Source organism: Tubulanus polymorphus, chromosome 1 (assembly GCF_964204645.1).
Source record: "Tubulanus polymorphus chromosome 1, tnTubPoly1.2, whole genome shotgun sequence".
NCBI classification, from domain to species: domain Eukaryota; kingdom Metazoa; phylum Nemertea; class Palaeonemertea; order Tubulaniformes; family Tubulanidae; genus Tubulanus; species Tubulanus polymorphus.
This window is the reverse complement of record NC_134025.1, coordinates 17575490-17589377: the sequence shown is the minus strand read 5'-3', so window position 1 is coordinate 17589377 and position 13888 is coordinate 17575490. Positions and strand designations below refer to the sequence as shown.

The 13888-nt window shown below is 37.2% G+C and overlaps 1 protein-coding gene across 1 annotated transcript in view; it reads left to right on the top strand.

The window, feature by feature from the left end:
• The window catches only part of LOC141901205 (trafficking kinesin-binding protein 1-like), a 284033-nt gene that overhangs the window by 253402 nt on the left and 16743 nt on the right, over positions 1-13888 (top strand). Inside the window, exon 12 of the mRNA XM_074788317.1 lies at positions 3091-3221. Coding sequence (XP_074644418.1) covers positions 3091-3221 — 131 coding nt within the window. The remainder of the gene's footprint in view (positions 1-3090; positions 3222-13888) is intronic.

Below are 13888 nucleotides of genomic sequence, written 5' to 3'. Positions count from 1 at the left end.
CAGCAGTTGCCCGAGCTGTAAAGAAACTGGTTTTCCAGCGGGTAAACTTGCAGTTTTAGTTGCTAGAGTCCAAGACGGTCTCGGTAAGACGGATATCCAGCAGGCCGAACACACTGACCCGGACATCCACATTGTAAAAGACATGATGGAGCAAAATCTCATCCAGTGCCCAATGAAACTCAAAAGTACAGCTCCCTATCGCAGAATCTCCTTGGTGAGTATGAACACCTGGAAATTGTCGAGGGACTATTGGTCGTTAAGCCACTGCCTGGATCCAAGGGTACCAACAAACGCATTGTCTTGCCTAAATGTTTACTCTCGAAGGCCTTGTCACACTCGATGATGGTTTAGCAGGCAGACACCGAGGGACAACTAAGACAGGACAGAAAATGCGTGAACGCTTCTGGTGTCCTGGCATGGTAACCGCAGTCAAAGACTATGCCCGGAAGTGCATGCATTGTCAACAATGTAAGTCACTGCCGAAGAAGCCAAAAGTGCCTCTTGTGTCGACCCGACTGGTCGAAGAGGCCAGAGAGTACATGTTGACATCATCTGCCCCCTTAAGACATCCAAAAAGGGGAACATGGACATCTTGGTGGCACAATGGATGGAGGCATGGCCATTAAGGAACGAAAAGGCAGTGACTATTGGGCGACGCATAGTGGACATGTGGGTTACGAGGTATGGGTGCCCGGAAAGCATCCACTCTGACAAAGGAGCCAATTTTGAATCTAGAGTATTTTCTGAAATGTGTCACTTCCTTGGTTTCGATAAGACACATACCGCTGCGTACCACCCCATGGGAAATGGTCAGGTGGAAAACGCCAACATATTTTTGAAATCCATGCTCACCATGTCTTTGGATTAGAGTGGTACCAACTGAGACTCTAAGCTTCAAGCTTGTCTGATGGCATTCCGCTCAAGCGTCTAGGAAAGTACCAAGGGAACACCTTTTTTACTCACTTTTGGAGAAGAAATGATGCTGCCCCTGGACATCATGGTCGGGATGCCGGAAGAACCAAAGACGGTCACAGTTTTTTGCGGAAGAAATGGTTCATAGTTTGGAGAGTGCTTTTGGGTGGGTCCAGGACCAAATTTAGTTAGCGCGGAGGTGTAAAAAAGATCCACAACCATGCCCAGACACCCGAAAGCTGGACTCCTGCATAAATACGACATTCATACGACCCCAGTCGTGTAGTGGTGGGAGCCATCATCTGCGGCGTCAAAGCGTACATTGCATCAAGACATGGCTTTACGCTGTCGAGAGAACTAAAGTCAATGGTGACCGAATGTGGTGGGTCAGCTCAGGACCCGAGGCTGACATGCCTCGAGGAACGAGTAGTTGACAGTACAAGGCAGCGACCCAGCCTGCTACTCAGCGATTCTATGTTCAAGGGCTGGAAGTCACCAGATGGGTTCCTGATTGCCCATTTGTGTGAGGGTATTGGCGGTCCGATCCGCACCGTACACCAGAGTCATGTTACCTGTTCTACGGTTGTGTTCAACCACGGTGTTAACGACATCCAGGATTGTGGGGAGACCACCGAGCACCTATACCAGTTATATGCCCTGCTGGCCAAGCGATATCCCGGTATTCCTCTTTTTCACTTGGAAATCCCGAAGTTGTTTCGCGGTATACAGAAAATGGGGGAACACATTTGTCGGAAGGACGGCATTGATATCCCTTCCGTTAGAGCAGGTTTCACCCAGATCGACCACCCTGACCTGGATGACAATGACTTTGTGGGCATACTCTACCACAGGAAGGCGATGCTGATCGTAGGCAGCCATGTAGTCAGGACAGTGAAGGCCCATTTAGATGGGGGGACATGGTATCCTTACCACACCTAATCGGGGTCAATTTGGAATTGCATTGGGATGCACTGGACACCAACCAGTGGTACCCCGCTGCATTCTGCTTGCTACCCAGTTGCCCTACCTATTCGGACACCTAATGGTACCCTGTTGCGTTTTCCCTTCGCAACCAGCCTTACCCTGCTCATCTGTGAACATTTTGTCTGCCGAGTGTTTTTGCGTTTTATCGCTTCTGGTTACCTAGCCGGATGGCCCCAGGGCTCCACCCGCTCAAGTTAGGAACTTGCCAGACCAGACCATCAAAACTCAACTTGTTTAAGCGTCGCAATTGTATATACCTGTATATAGCTGGAGTAACGTGTAAATAATGTGTAGTGGTTCGCAGGAATGGCCAGTATGGATTGCTTCATGGTCGCATCCGTGGTAACACCTTTTGATGGTTGCCCAGGCTTTAACTGTTTGTTTCGTGAAGCATGATAGTGAACATTCGGCCCTGGTGAATTTTTGATAAGGATCAAGTATGTGGTGCATCCGTAACCACGATGGAGAAGGCATCATTTACCACTGCAATGGAGGAAACGACATCCATTGCAAACAATTTAGCAGAACATTTAAATTCATAAGACTATACCCGAATTCGAACGTTAAGTTGTACATCTTTCCAGGAGTCGAACCACGGTCTCGACTCATTTTACCCATTGTTGTGTTCTATTGTTCATGTTTATTGATGGAAATTGGTCCACAAAAGGAGACATCCAATACGCATTCGTAAATTTAGGCCACCGAAGAGATTCGTTACACAATATCCAATATTTTTTGTTCAGATCATATTCTTTTGTGAAACCGTTTTTGGAATTATTACAAGGGGCAACAAAGCGATGTGCTTCTTTCATACAGGATTCAATCTAGTCAACACAGGACAAACAACATGACTTTTTGACTTGGCATCCAGGAAAAAACTTCTAAATGAGGATCAAACAGGACTCTGAGTATGGATTGTACTTTGACAAATATAACCCATGAGCATTTGCCATGTGTATGACAAGCCAACAGTTCGGCCATACCCATTGGGGCTCATGTTCTCTAATATTATGAAAACAGGATGTGGCTTTTACCTGGCTCACAAGATGCGTTGAACAATACTCCTTGCTGAGATGAAACAGAATATTGACACAATAGCCTATATAAAACTGCTCTCTGTTTTTTGGAATTGACAGTTACAATAGATATTTTAATAGCATAAATTCTGCTAATCTGTTGGCTTAATGTTTTTAGAATTGGAGGAGAACCAGGAACCTGTGTAATGGAAACGAGTATGTCCAAAGATGGTGCAATTTCAGCGCTATCTGGTAGTGGTAATACCTTCAGATTACCAGAAAAACTGAAGATAATCAAGCCAATAGAAGGTAATTTTTTATTTGATTGGTCTCTCAATTCATCCCTGCACTCATTACACAAATGAAAAATCAGTATTTTATAGCTGGAAATCCTACTAATTCAAAGTTCCATTTGTCGCTAGCTGCTCGTTTCATTCATTTTGAGGGGTTAGAGGCACTAAACAATGTTTACAGTTACCCTACCCATTTGATATCAGCCAACACATAAGCTGTTTTTCATGTCCATGCGTTAACTACTGAATGATCCTTTATACCAGGAGGGATATCAACAACAAACATCGGGCTTTGGCAATAAGCTAAACAAAGCAACAAAACCTTGAGATGTCTCAGAGACCTGGTGTTGGATTACAAATCGCATTTTATGACTCCATTTTATTGTGGAATATTATGGTTTAAGCTATACTTTATCCTCATCAGTGTGTGAGGTTTGTGTTACTACCACCACATAATTACCAGTTGACATCCTTTAATTTTCATGTTGTGTGTGCTTGCATGAAGATAAACTATATTTGATTTGAAAGTAATGACATTCAATATGGCAGACAAGTGGCCATCTTGTATTTCAAAAACCTACATACTGAATGGCTACCTTCTTCGATTCAATGAATCTAAATTTGCCCTAAAACTGAATGTATTTCATTGTGTACGTATTCCATTTCACAAAAATAGATGGAAATATAGCTGCAAAGCAGCGATAACGGGTTTTCTGCACAGCCTTGTTCGTGTCGATCACGAATGCGTGTATGCCGAAGCAGCCCGACCAGGCTACGAAAGTGAAGGGAATTTAGAATCCTGTTCAACGGTCAACGCGGTTTTATAAAATGAAGGTCTATAAACAGTCAATTGGGCTTACTGGAAGATTGGACCAGATGGTTATTTGACTCTGGAAAATTGATTGTTAGGCCTTATTTAGTCTTTATGGATTTCGAAAAGCTAATATACTAAACAAGCCTCTAGAAAATGGTACCAATGATGGGTCACTTAAATGGCTCAGTAGTTTTCTCAGATCGAAAAAAGGGGGCCGAAATCAACAGAGCTGCTTATTCTTGGAAATAAGTAGATCTAACTAGTGGAGTCACTCAAGGTAGTATCCAAAGTGGTCTTCTCTTCACAGTCCTGATAAATGATTTACAGAGTAATCCGAAATGTACAGGGGCGAGTAAATTTCCAAAATGACCTAAACAAGTTTATCCCGTACATGGTCAAAAACATAACAAAATAAACTTCAACCTAAAAAGGTATGATATGAATATGGATACATAGAAAACCCAGGGGCATATTTTACCTTTGTGTTTTTGAGTGAGAAGATTATTTTGATCGAATGAAGATTACTCATTATAACGAAAAGACCATTTAGTTCCACGAACATCTTTTTTCTTTGGAATGAAAAACTAATCGATGGTACAATTTACTTGTTTGAACGAAAAACTTAATTTTTCGACGAGAAAATTTAGTTCGAATGAAAACAATTATGTTTGATCGAACAATACACTTTTTGTTCGAACGAAAAACTTTTGGTCCCGCCAAAAACATTTGTTGAGCGAAAACAATTTTTTTTAACGAATTTTTCACAAAAGTTTTGTTCTAATGAAATCTATCTTGTCGACCGAATAAAAATTGTCGGTACAAACGAAAAAGCTCTGACACAAAAATTTGTTTGAACAAAAAGGTCCAAACAAAAAAGAGGTCTTGTCATCCGGGGCTTTTTAGTAACTTAAGTCATCAGGAATGAATTAAATACGAGGTTCATTATTGATGAAAAACTTCAAATGAACAACTCTGGGTGATAAAGCTTGCTCAGACAAATGCTAAGCTTTTCAAAAGAAATCTTCATTTTTAGCATTGGTTGACGTCTATGACGTCATGCCAATGCTAATAAAATGGATCGAAAATAGTAGTACGAAAAAATAGCGCCGACTCTTCTCATTTTCATAGTAACTTCAAATTGTCACTCCGTTCACGTAAAACATTAGAAACAGCTAAAAATGACTATAAAAAAAATGTTTCAATTATTCACCACAACATAGCGTTGCCAGATTTCTGATTTAATGGTCCAAAAAGTTATTGGATCGCATTTTTCTCGTTCATTATCTGGTAGATGAGAGCGGGTTAAACAATCGCGTAGCGATATGTCCGCATTGACATTGGCAGTAAAGAATGGGGAACAGCCTCTTCTGAATAGAAAAACATAAAATTATGTACCTCCGGTTTATAAATATCACAGTGTTTGGATATCACTGTTATTCCAACTATCATTAGTATTCATGGGATTATTTGGGATTAATTATCAGCGTCAAAATACGTATTTCTAGAGCAGTGGAACGGCAGCCTACTCGTATGTGATCGTGCGGGAACGCCTTTACTAAAGCTAAAACCATTTCATGATGACACGAAACATCAAGCGGTAAACGGTAGGCTACCACCATGATACGATATCACCGATAAAGATAGGTCATTTTATTCAATTTACCAGAGTTGTTTATTTGAAAATATTACTGTTAAGAACGCCGAGAACAACCATGTTGTATCATCAATCAGTTGACTGACATTGTAAAAATCGATTCGGCTATATTCTAATTTAAGTTTTCACTTCAGGATGCACTACCTGCCTGCTGCGCACTCATAAGGCGGTAGCACCCTCTTACGCACTCGGCAGAGATTCGCTGTGTAATGCGCGCCGGGAAAAAATACCTTTTATTATCTCTTCCATGCGTTAAACAACAGTGATTGAATTTACGCGTTGTTTGTCGTAAATTGCAATATTGCGATGGTTATTTGCCGCTGCTGTAGTTTTTTTGGAATTGAATGGAACGGCCTCGGTAGCTCAGTGAGATAAGGCGTGTTGCTGTTGAATCCACTATCAATGCTGAGTGACAAGTGGGTTCGAGTCCTGCTGGCTGCGAACAGTGTGCGGGCAACACTTCAAAGGCCGTACCGTCGTGAGGTTAAATCCAATAGGAATAGTCTTGGGAAACCAAGATCCAAACGACGTATGTAAAGCCAAACAAACAAAAAGACAAACAAACAATCATCAGCCGGCCTCAGTGACACCAACGTCGGCATCGCTCTCTGTGACGTTTTGCATGCGTACATGCATTAGAGCTTGGAGCTCTAAGATCAGAGGGTCTTGCAATTGCATTCAGAAAAATCGTTCTATTTTTGTTTTCATTATTCAGTGGGGCCTAACAGTTCATGCGTAAAAATGGGTTTTTGTATCCAAATCTTTATTGATATAAATATCTTGGCTGGGACATGATGGAAAACATCAGAATAAACTAGTTTCGTCTTTTTAACAGAATCGCATTAATGAGGTTTAACAGTACAATTAGCCTAGGCTAAATCGTTGGGCAGAAAATAAATTCATTTTCAGGAATAAAATCGTACTAGACAAATAGACCTTTAAGTCTGTGGTCCTCCCAATCAACATCGTCATAGAAGATTTGCCGGCAGATGTAAAACATTATAACCACTTAATACCACAGTATAATCTACCAATGCTTCAAGGCCTTGGGGCCTCTTGTTTAGCCTATGTAGGCCTACGTATGCGCGTAGGCCTAGCATCCCGACAGAGGAGGCTTAGGCCTATTGCGCTTTAGCTTTCCTAAACATTGTATTCCTACACCTTTATATTATAGGGTTGGGTCTCAGGGTGTATTCCATTTGTAAAATCAATTTCATTTTTGGATGAAGAAACAAATCTTTTGTACTACGTGCCTTGGCAATCTTGCCGGATTTTCTATTGCAAATTTTGTTTGAAGTTCAATCCATGTTTCTGTTAATAAACACAACAATTATATTGTGTTTGTTTAAAAAAGTAAAGAACGTAGACCCAAAGGTCGCTTAGGACCTCAATAAACACTTCAAGCTGCCTAGAAACGATCTTCTATCACCTGGGGTATTGGAAACACTGAATCCGAATATCAAGCGTGAGTTCAGCTCATGGATAAGAATGTGTTATAAACAGGTATTTAGTAAATGACCTGTGGATTTGGTAAAATCGGTATGTACTGTAGGACAACTAGAATATTGATTGGTTGAAGTCAGCAGTCGAATCACTGGTAGTAATAAATTCATTCATTTTGATACCTCATCAACACTACAGCTTTTCTCCGCTGCATCTGTTTGGCGTGTTTAGTTAAGGCCTACGACTGGTGCCGGTACTTAAATAATTCATCATAGTAAATATCCGGAAAATTTAGTAAAGGAAATTAGAATATTGTTTGACTGTCTCTTTGAAGCCCGCTGCCAAATCAGTGGGAGTAATAAATTTATTTGTACTTGATTTGATTCTCATGGCAAGGAAACCTTGCTGCAGATCCATGGAACGACGATGTAAAGACACACGTTGATTCGTCGATCTTTACAGCTCAACAGTGCGTATAATATTTAGAGTAGTAAATATCCTATGGATCAATAAAGTGTAGCAATGAAGAAAATAGTTAAAATTACTGTTTGAAGACCGCGGCTGAAAGTGAAGTCTTGTGGCAATAAATTTGTTTATTTATACTTGAATTGATAATGTAAGTGAGCAGCCTGCAGTGGATTTCGGGATGACGACTCAGAAAAACATGTTGCCTTATTCAATGGGGCTCAATTTTCGATGTTTACGGCCCAACAGTGCTTTTGTAACTTTGATTCATCGAAATTCCCATGCAGTATCTATAGATCGAAGTGAGCTAAATGAAATAAAACGGATTGTATCGGAACAGCGGTTATGTAAGAAAGCCTTTGCAGTTTTGACGTCAATTGTCAATAATAATAATAAACATGCGAATTTCTGTGATGTAACCGAAAACCCTAATTATGTATCAGTAGATAAATCTAAGTCTCAGAGTCATCCAAGTCTTGGCTAGATGCTTGACTCCAAAACTGTTCATATTTCTTATAGAGCCATGATATTATGAAATGGCTAATTTTCAGGGAATAACTCATTAGAAACCTGATCACTGCATAGTAATATACATGTGTTCACAAGGCAAAAACAAAATGCTACTGTCAGGATTTTAGAAACAAGGCTAAGTGTTCGTACTGATGAATGTTTTGAAGTGCATAAATTTCCCTTAATCATTCGCCAAGAACCCTATGATACCAAGTAAGACAACATGACCATGCCAAGTAAGACAACATGACCATTACAATTGCATAGTTTTATTAATTGCATCGTTCATTAATTTATATTGTTTATTAATTATATGGTTTGAACAGCATGTAAAACCATGCGAGAAAAATTATTTGATATGTGCGTCCTTCGTCTAGCAGTCAAATATTGATTAAAAACTATGCAGCCTGTGATTCTATTACAAGCCTAGCAGTAATTGTATATATATAGGCTTTCATACCAAAGGTCGAAGGGTCGAGCTCATAAAAAATAAAAATAAATTCTCGCACACTCGAATTTATTTATATGAAAGCCTATATATACAATTACTCTAATAATTCCATATATATGAATAACATATAAATGAATAACATATATAAATGAAAATTTTATATATGAATTACTTCTAAAATCAATTTTAATAAAAAATTTGATATTAAAATGGAAGCAAATAAGAGGTACTACTGTCCAAGATGTAAAATCAATATAGATAAATCTCAAAAAGCAAAACATAATAAAACTAAAACACATTTTGAAAATAAATTGAAATTAGAATATAATGATTATATATTAGAAACTAAATTAGAGGAATTAAAGAATGAAAACGAAATATATAAATGTGATACATGTAATAAATCATTCAGTAACCAATAAGGGTAAAAAATTATTCTAGGTTTCAGCGAACTCTAACTCTTTTTCAATTTTTAACTTATTTTAATAAAAAATTTAGTATATAAATGAGGTGCTCAAAGTTACTTAAAGTTCCCGCGAAAGAAAGGAATGATATATATATAAATTCGTAAAGTGTGAGTAAAATAATTTACATTTTTTAATATTAAAAGTGTGAGTAAAGTGTGAATAAAATAATTTAGATTTTTTAATATTAAAAGTGTGAGTAAAATAATTTAGATTTTTTAACATCAAAAGTGTGAGTAAAGTGTGAGTAAGATAATTTAGATTTTTTAATATTAAAAGTGTGAGTAAAATAATAAAGATTTTTTAAAAGTGTGAGTAAAGTTTAGATATTTTAATATTAAAAGTGTGAGTAAAATAATTTAGATTTTAAAATATAAATAATGTAGAAAATTCATTTTAATAAAAGTTTTGTTATAAAAATGAAGACTGAAGAAGCAGTACCTAAATTCAAAATCGAAATATGTATACGTATTAAATACGTATTAGATACGTATTAGAAACTTATTATAATTCTAATGTTTTTCTAATATTTCTTGTTAATATTTAATTTCTTTACATTTAACTAGAATTCAACTAAAAATTTAATAAACTAACTAACTAATATCACTCTTGCCAGAAATAAAGCATAATTTGTATCTAATGCGTATCTAATACGTATTTAATACATTAATACCTAACCCCCTTTTTAGCCCACTTGGGACTAGTCCCAGCAGGCTATTGCGTTCACTTTTCGTCCGTCCGTCCATAGACAGAATCCAGTTATTTTGGGAAGTTTTGAAGACGCTTCAATGTAATGTTTTGATATTTGGGTTACACATGTATCTACCCTAGACACATCTTCAGCCTAAAAAACTGGCCCTGTCAGAATCAAGATAACTGACTGGCAGCCATTGTTGTTCGCCAAAATCAACACTTTTTACACTTTTTGAACTTTATGAGGGAAATTTTGAAGACGCTTTGATCAATAACCTTGATCTTTCGGATGTATGTGAATCCCCCAGGGCCCATCAGCATAACAAAAATTGGGTCGATCGGACTCAAGATGACCGTCCTATGACCTTTTTTACTGCCCAAAAATGTCAATTATGACGCAATTGGCGGCCATCTTGGTGTCATCAGTACTCATTCGTAGGTAGGAAAAAGTTTTTCCACATTATATTGATAGCTAAGAGTATTTTGTTACCACAATCAATTAGAAACATGTAGCTCATAACGTGTTCTATGATTGTGGTGAGTTTCAAGATCATTGGTTTTTGTATATGGCCACCAGGGGGCCTTGAATAATACAATATCTTAGTATTTCTATATTATATTCGTATCAATGCATATTTTGTAACCACAATCAATTGCAAAGTTGTAGCTCATGACATCATCTATGATTGTGGCAAGTTTTAAGGTCATTAGTTATTCTATATGGTCACCAGGGGGCGTTGAATAGTAGAATAACTTAGTATTTCCTTATTACATTGGTACCTAGGCATATTTTGTTACCATGATCAATTACAAAGTTATAGTTAGTGACATGTTCTATGATTGTGGTGAGTTTCAAGGTCATTGGATTTAGAATATGGTCACCAGGGGGCGTTGAATAGTAGAATAACTTAGTATTTCCATATTGAATTGGTAACGAGGCATATTTTGCTATCACAATCAATTACAAAATCGTAGCTGCTGACATTTTCTATGATTGTGGTGAGTTTCAAGGTCATTGGTTTTTGTATATGGTCACCAGGGGGCGTTGAATATTGAAATTGTTAGATTGTTGAGCATTTGGAACCACTTCCCAAGTGGGCATGGTGTCCCTGGACCCCTAGTTTAATTATTTGGAACCACTTCCCAAGTGGGCATGGTGTCCCTGGACCCCTAGTTTAATTAACTAATATTTTATACATTTTCAACCAATATATTTTATATTTTCAGCCAATTTAACAGTCTTATTCTTAATTTATCATATGAATTGTATGAATATAAGTGTACGAGTGTACGAATTGGAAGACTCGTACCATTCATACCATTCGTACCATTCGTACACTCATACACTTATACACATTCTAAATTCTTTCATATTCATATTTTTTAACTAATATATTTTATATTTTCAGCTAATATAATTTACATTTTCTATCAATGTATTTTATATTTCAATACTGGAAATGTATAATTTATATACAAATATATATTTATTTTTATAGAAATATATAAAATCTATCAGATGAATCATTCTTTACACAGCTCTAGACTATGTTATTTATCTTTAGAATGATACTAGTTATTGTTTCTAGTTGCTAACTGGGTTAAATAATATTTTAAATAGATTAAAATAGAAAAACAATAGCTTAAATAAGTTAGTATTAGATTAAGAAAATGATAATTATTAAAATTATTATTATAATTCTTGTTTAAATCTAGTATTTCTGTAGATTTCTTTACATATGACTAAAATAATACTAGAAAAACAATAAACCAACTAACTTAGTATCACTCGTATTATTCTAGTGCTGCATAAAGATACTACTAATATCATATATGAATAAATTACTTATGAGGCTTCAATTTCCGAAATAAAGCATAATTTGTATTTGATACGTATTTAATACATATTAGATACCATTAATACCTAACCCCTTTTTTGGTTTACCTTTGTCAGCGATATGATGTTGGCATTGAGCCAATTCATGTAAAATCGCGGTACGTTTTTTTATGTGAGCATTTGTTTCATTGGTCCTCGGCTTAAACGACATATAATCGATGCGATTGAAGAAATGGCGAACCTCCGTCGATGACCTGGTCAACTGAGTTAAATTCTACGTAAAACTGTTTTTGGCGGGAAAATTCTTAGCTCTCGCGTATAAAATTGCAATGACCTCGATTGGGGGCGTCGTCTCTACGAGCGAATGGGATTGGCTGTTTTTTGATATACGGGGAATTCCGGCGCTACTAAAATAATTATGGGAAAGCCATAGAATGGCGTCAGTTTCATTGAACTAGGTGCCGTTTACCTGCGAATTTCAAATGCTCATTGCTAGTGAGGATGTAATTATTTCACACATCCGCCATAAGTATTGTTTCATTTTAATACCTGGTGATTGTTTTGATTGACATTGAAGTGTAAGCGAACATTCACTTACACGAGGCCTCCACCTGTGCGCGCGGAGTGCTACACGACACACACTCAAGCTCGTACTAAAGGCGATGCTGTAACGCGTGCACGTTTGACATGAAAATAGGCTGAATTATCACAGCAAAAGATGAGCGCTGTGTTTTCTGTTTGATAGAATTTGTAATAAATTGTAATTTCTTGTGACCTGAAAATATTAAGCAGCAAACTACAAGTATAGGTCGAGGTCTGAATATTGTAGTCGTAAATTCCAGGATTTAAAACGATCTAATAAAACTTCCGCGGCCAACATTGGAAGAGGTTTCAGCCACCCTCTGATATTTGACATCAAATGAATTTTAGGCCATCCCATATTAATGGTCTGTTTGCCGTAACCCGACCGACCCGACTTCAAGGGTGAAAACTTTTTTTCTTGGATTCATTACAAATAAATTTTATTTTTTATAAAAACGGCCGACCGACTATGAGCTACGTATGTTTGAATTCTAGTGTACATCGTGTGAAAACATGCCTTGACATTTGGCCTAGTTTAAGTTTTCCAGGAAACTGGCAGTGTTCCAATAACCTGCCATTCATTCTCATAGTGACAATATTAAAGCTGTTAACGTAAAAGCGCGCACATATTCAATGTACTGTTTCATTTTTAACACACAGATGACGCTCTGGACGAAGTTATAATTTTAGAATAATTCTCGAAATCTACGCTATTAGTCAAATTTCCCGTGCACAACGTAGATGATTGTTTCCATGTAAATAAGGGCTGGCCTTATTTGCAATAATTTTTCACATTGTGAAACATATTTTTTTGCGCCTACCTGTACCCTACAAAATTTTGGACGTGGACCGTAACCAAATGTACATCTTTGGTCTTATTTGACTACAAAATAATTCTTTAAGAAAGATAAAATACAATATAAACTTGTGGAACTTTGAAGTCACGAATTAAAAAGATTTTTCAAGCAATGCCCTTATTCCAAACAACATCTAGCTTTCAAGGTAAACCACACTTTGCCCATCGACAAGTTATCTAATTAGGGTTTTCTGTTACATCACAGAAAACCCTATTGAGATCCGCGTGTTTCTTATTATTATTATTTTATGTCACACTATTTTCACTAAAAGAACAAAGGCTTTGTTACCTTGCCGCTGTTGATACAATCTGTATGATATCGTTCAGCTCACTGAGATCTACAAATACTCCACGTGTTTTTTCACGAATCATCGTTACAAAAGCACTGTCGGGCCCATTCAAAGAGCCGACATGTTTTTCGAAGTCGTCTTTCCGAAATCTACCGCCACGTCGATTATCAATTCAAGCATAAATTAACAAATTTATTACCCATAGATTGCACATTCAGTCGCGGTTTTTAAAAACTAATTTTAACGATAGCCCTTTTCCTCATCAAATCATATTACCGATACACAGGAAATTTACTACTTTAGATTTAAAAAGCACTGTCGAGCCGTAAACATCGACGAATCGACTTTTGTCACTACATCGTTGTTCCGGGGATCAGCTGCGAGTTTCTCCTCATCATGAGAATCAAATCGAGTACAAATTAATTTATTACTACCAGTGATTTGGCCGCGGCCTTCAAGCAGTTAGTTTAACAATACCTATTTTTCTATTACCAAATTAACCATGTATTCACTAAGATAAATCATTAGAGTACCGGGGATTCGTAGGCCTTAACTAAACACGCCGAAGAGATATAGCGGAGAAAAGCTGTTATGTCGACGAGGTATCAAAATAAAAGAATATAT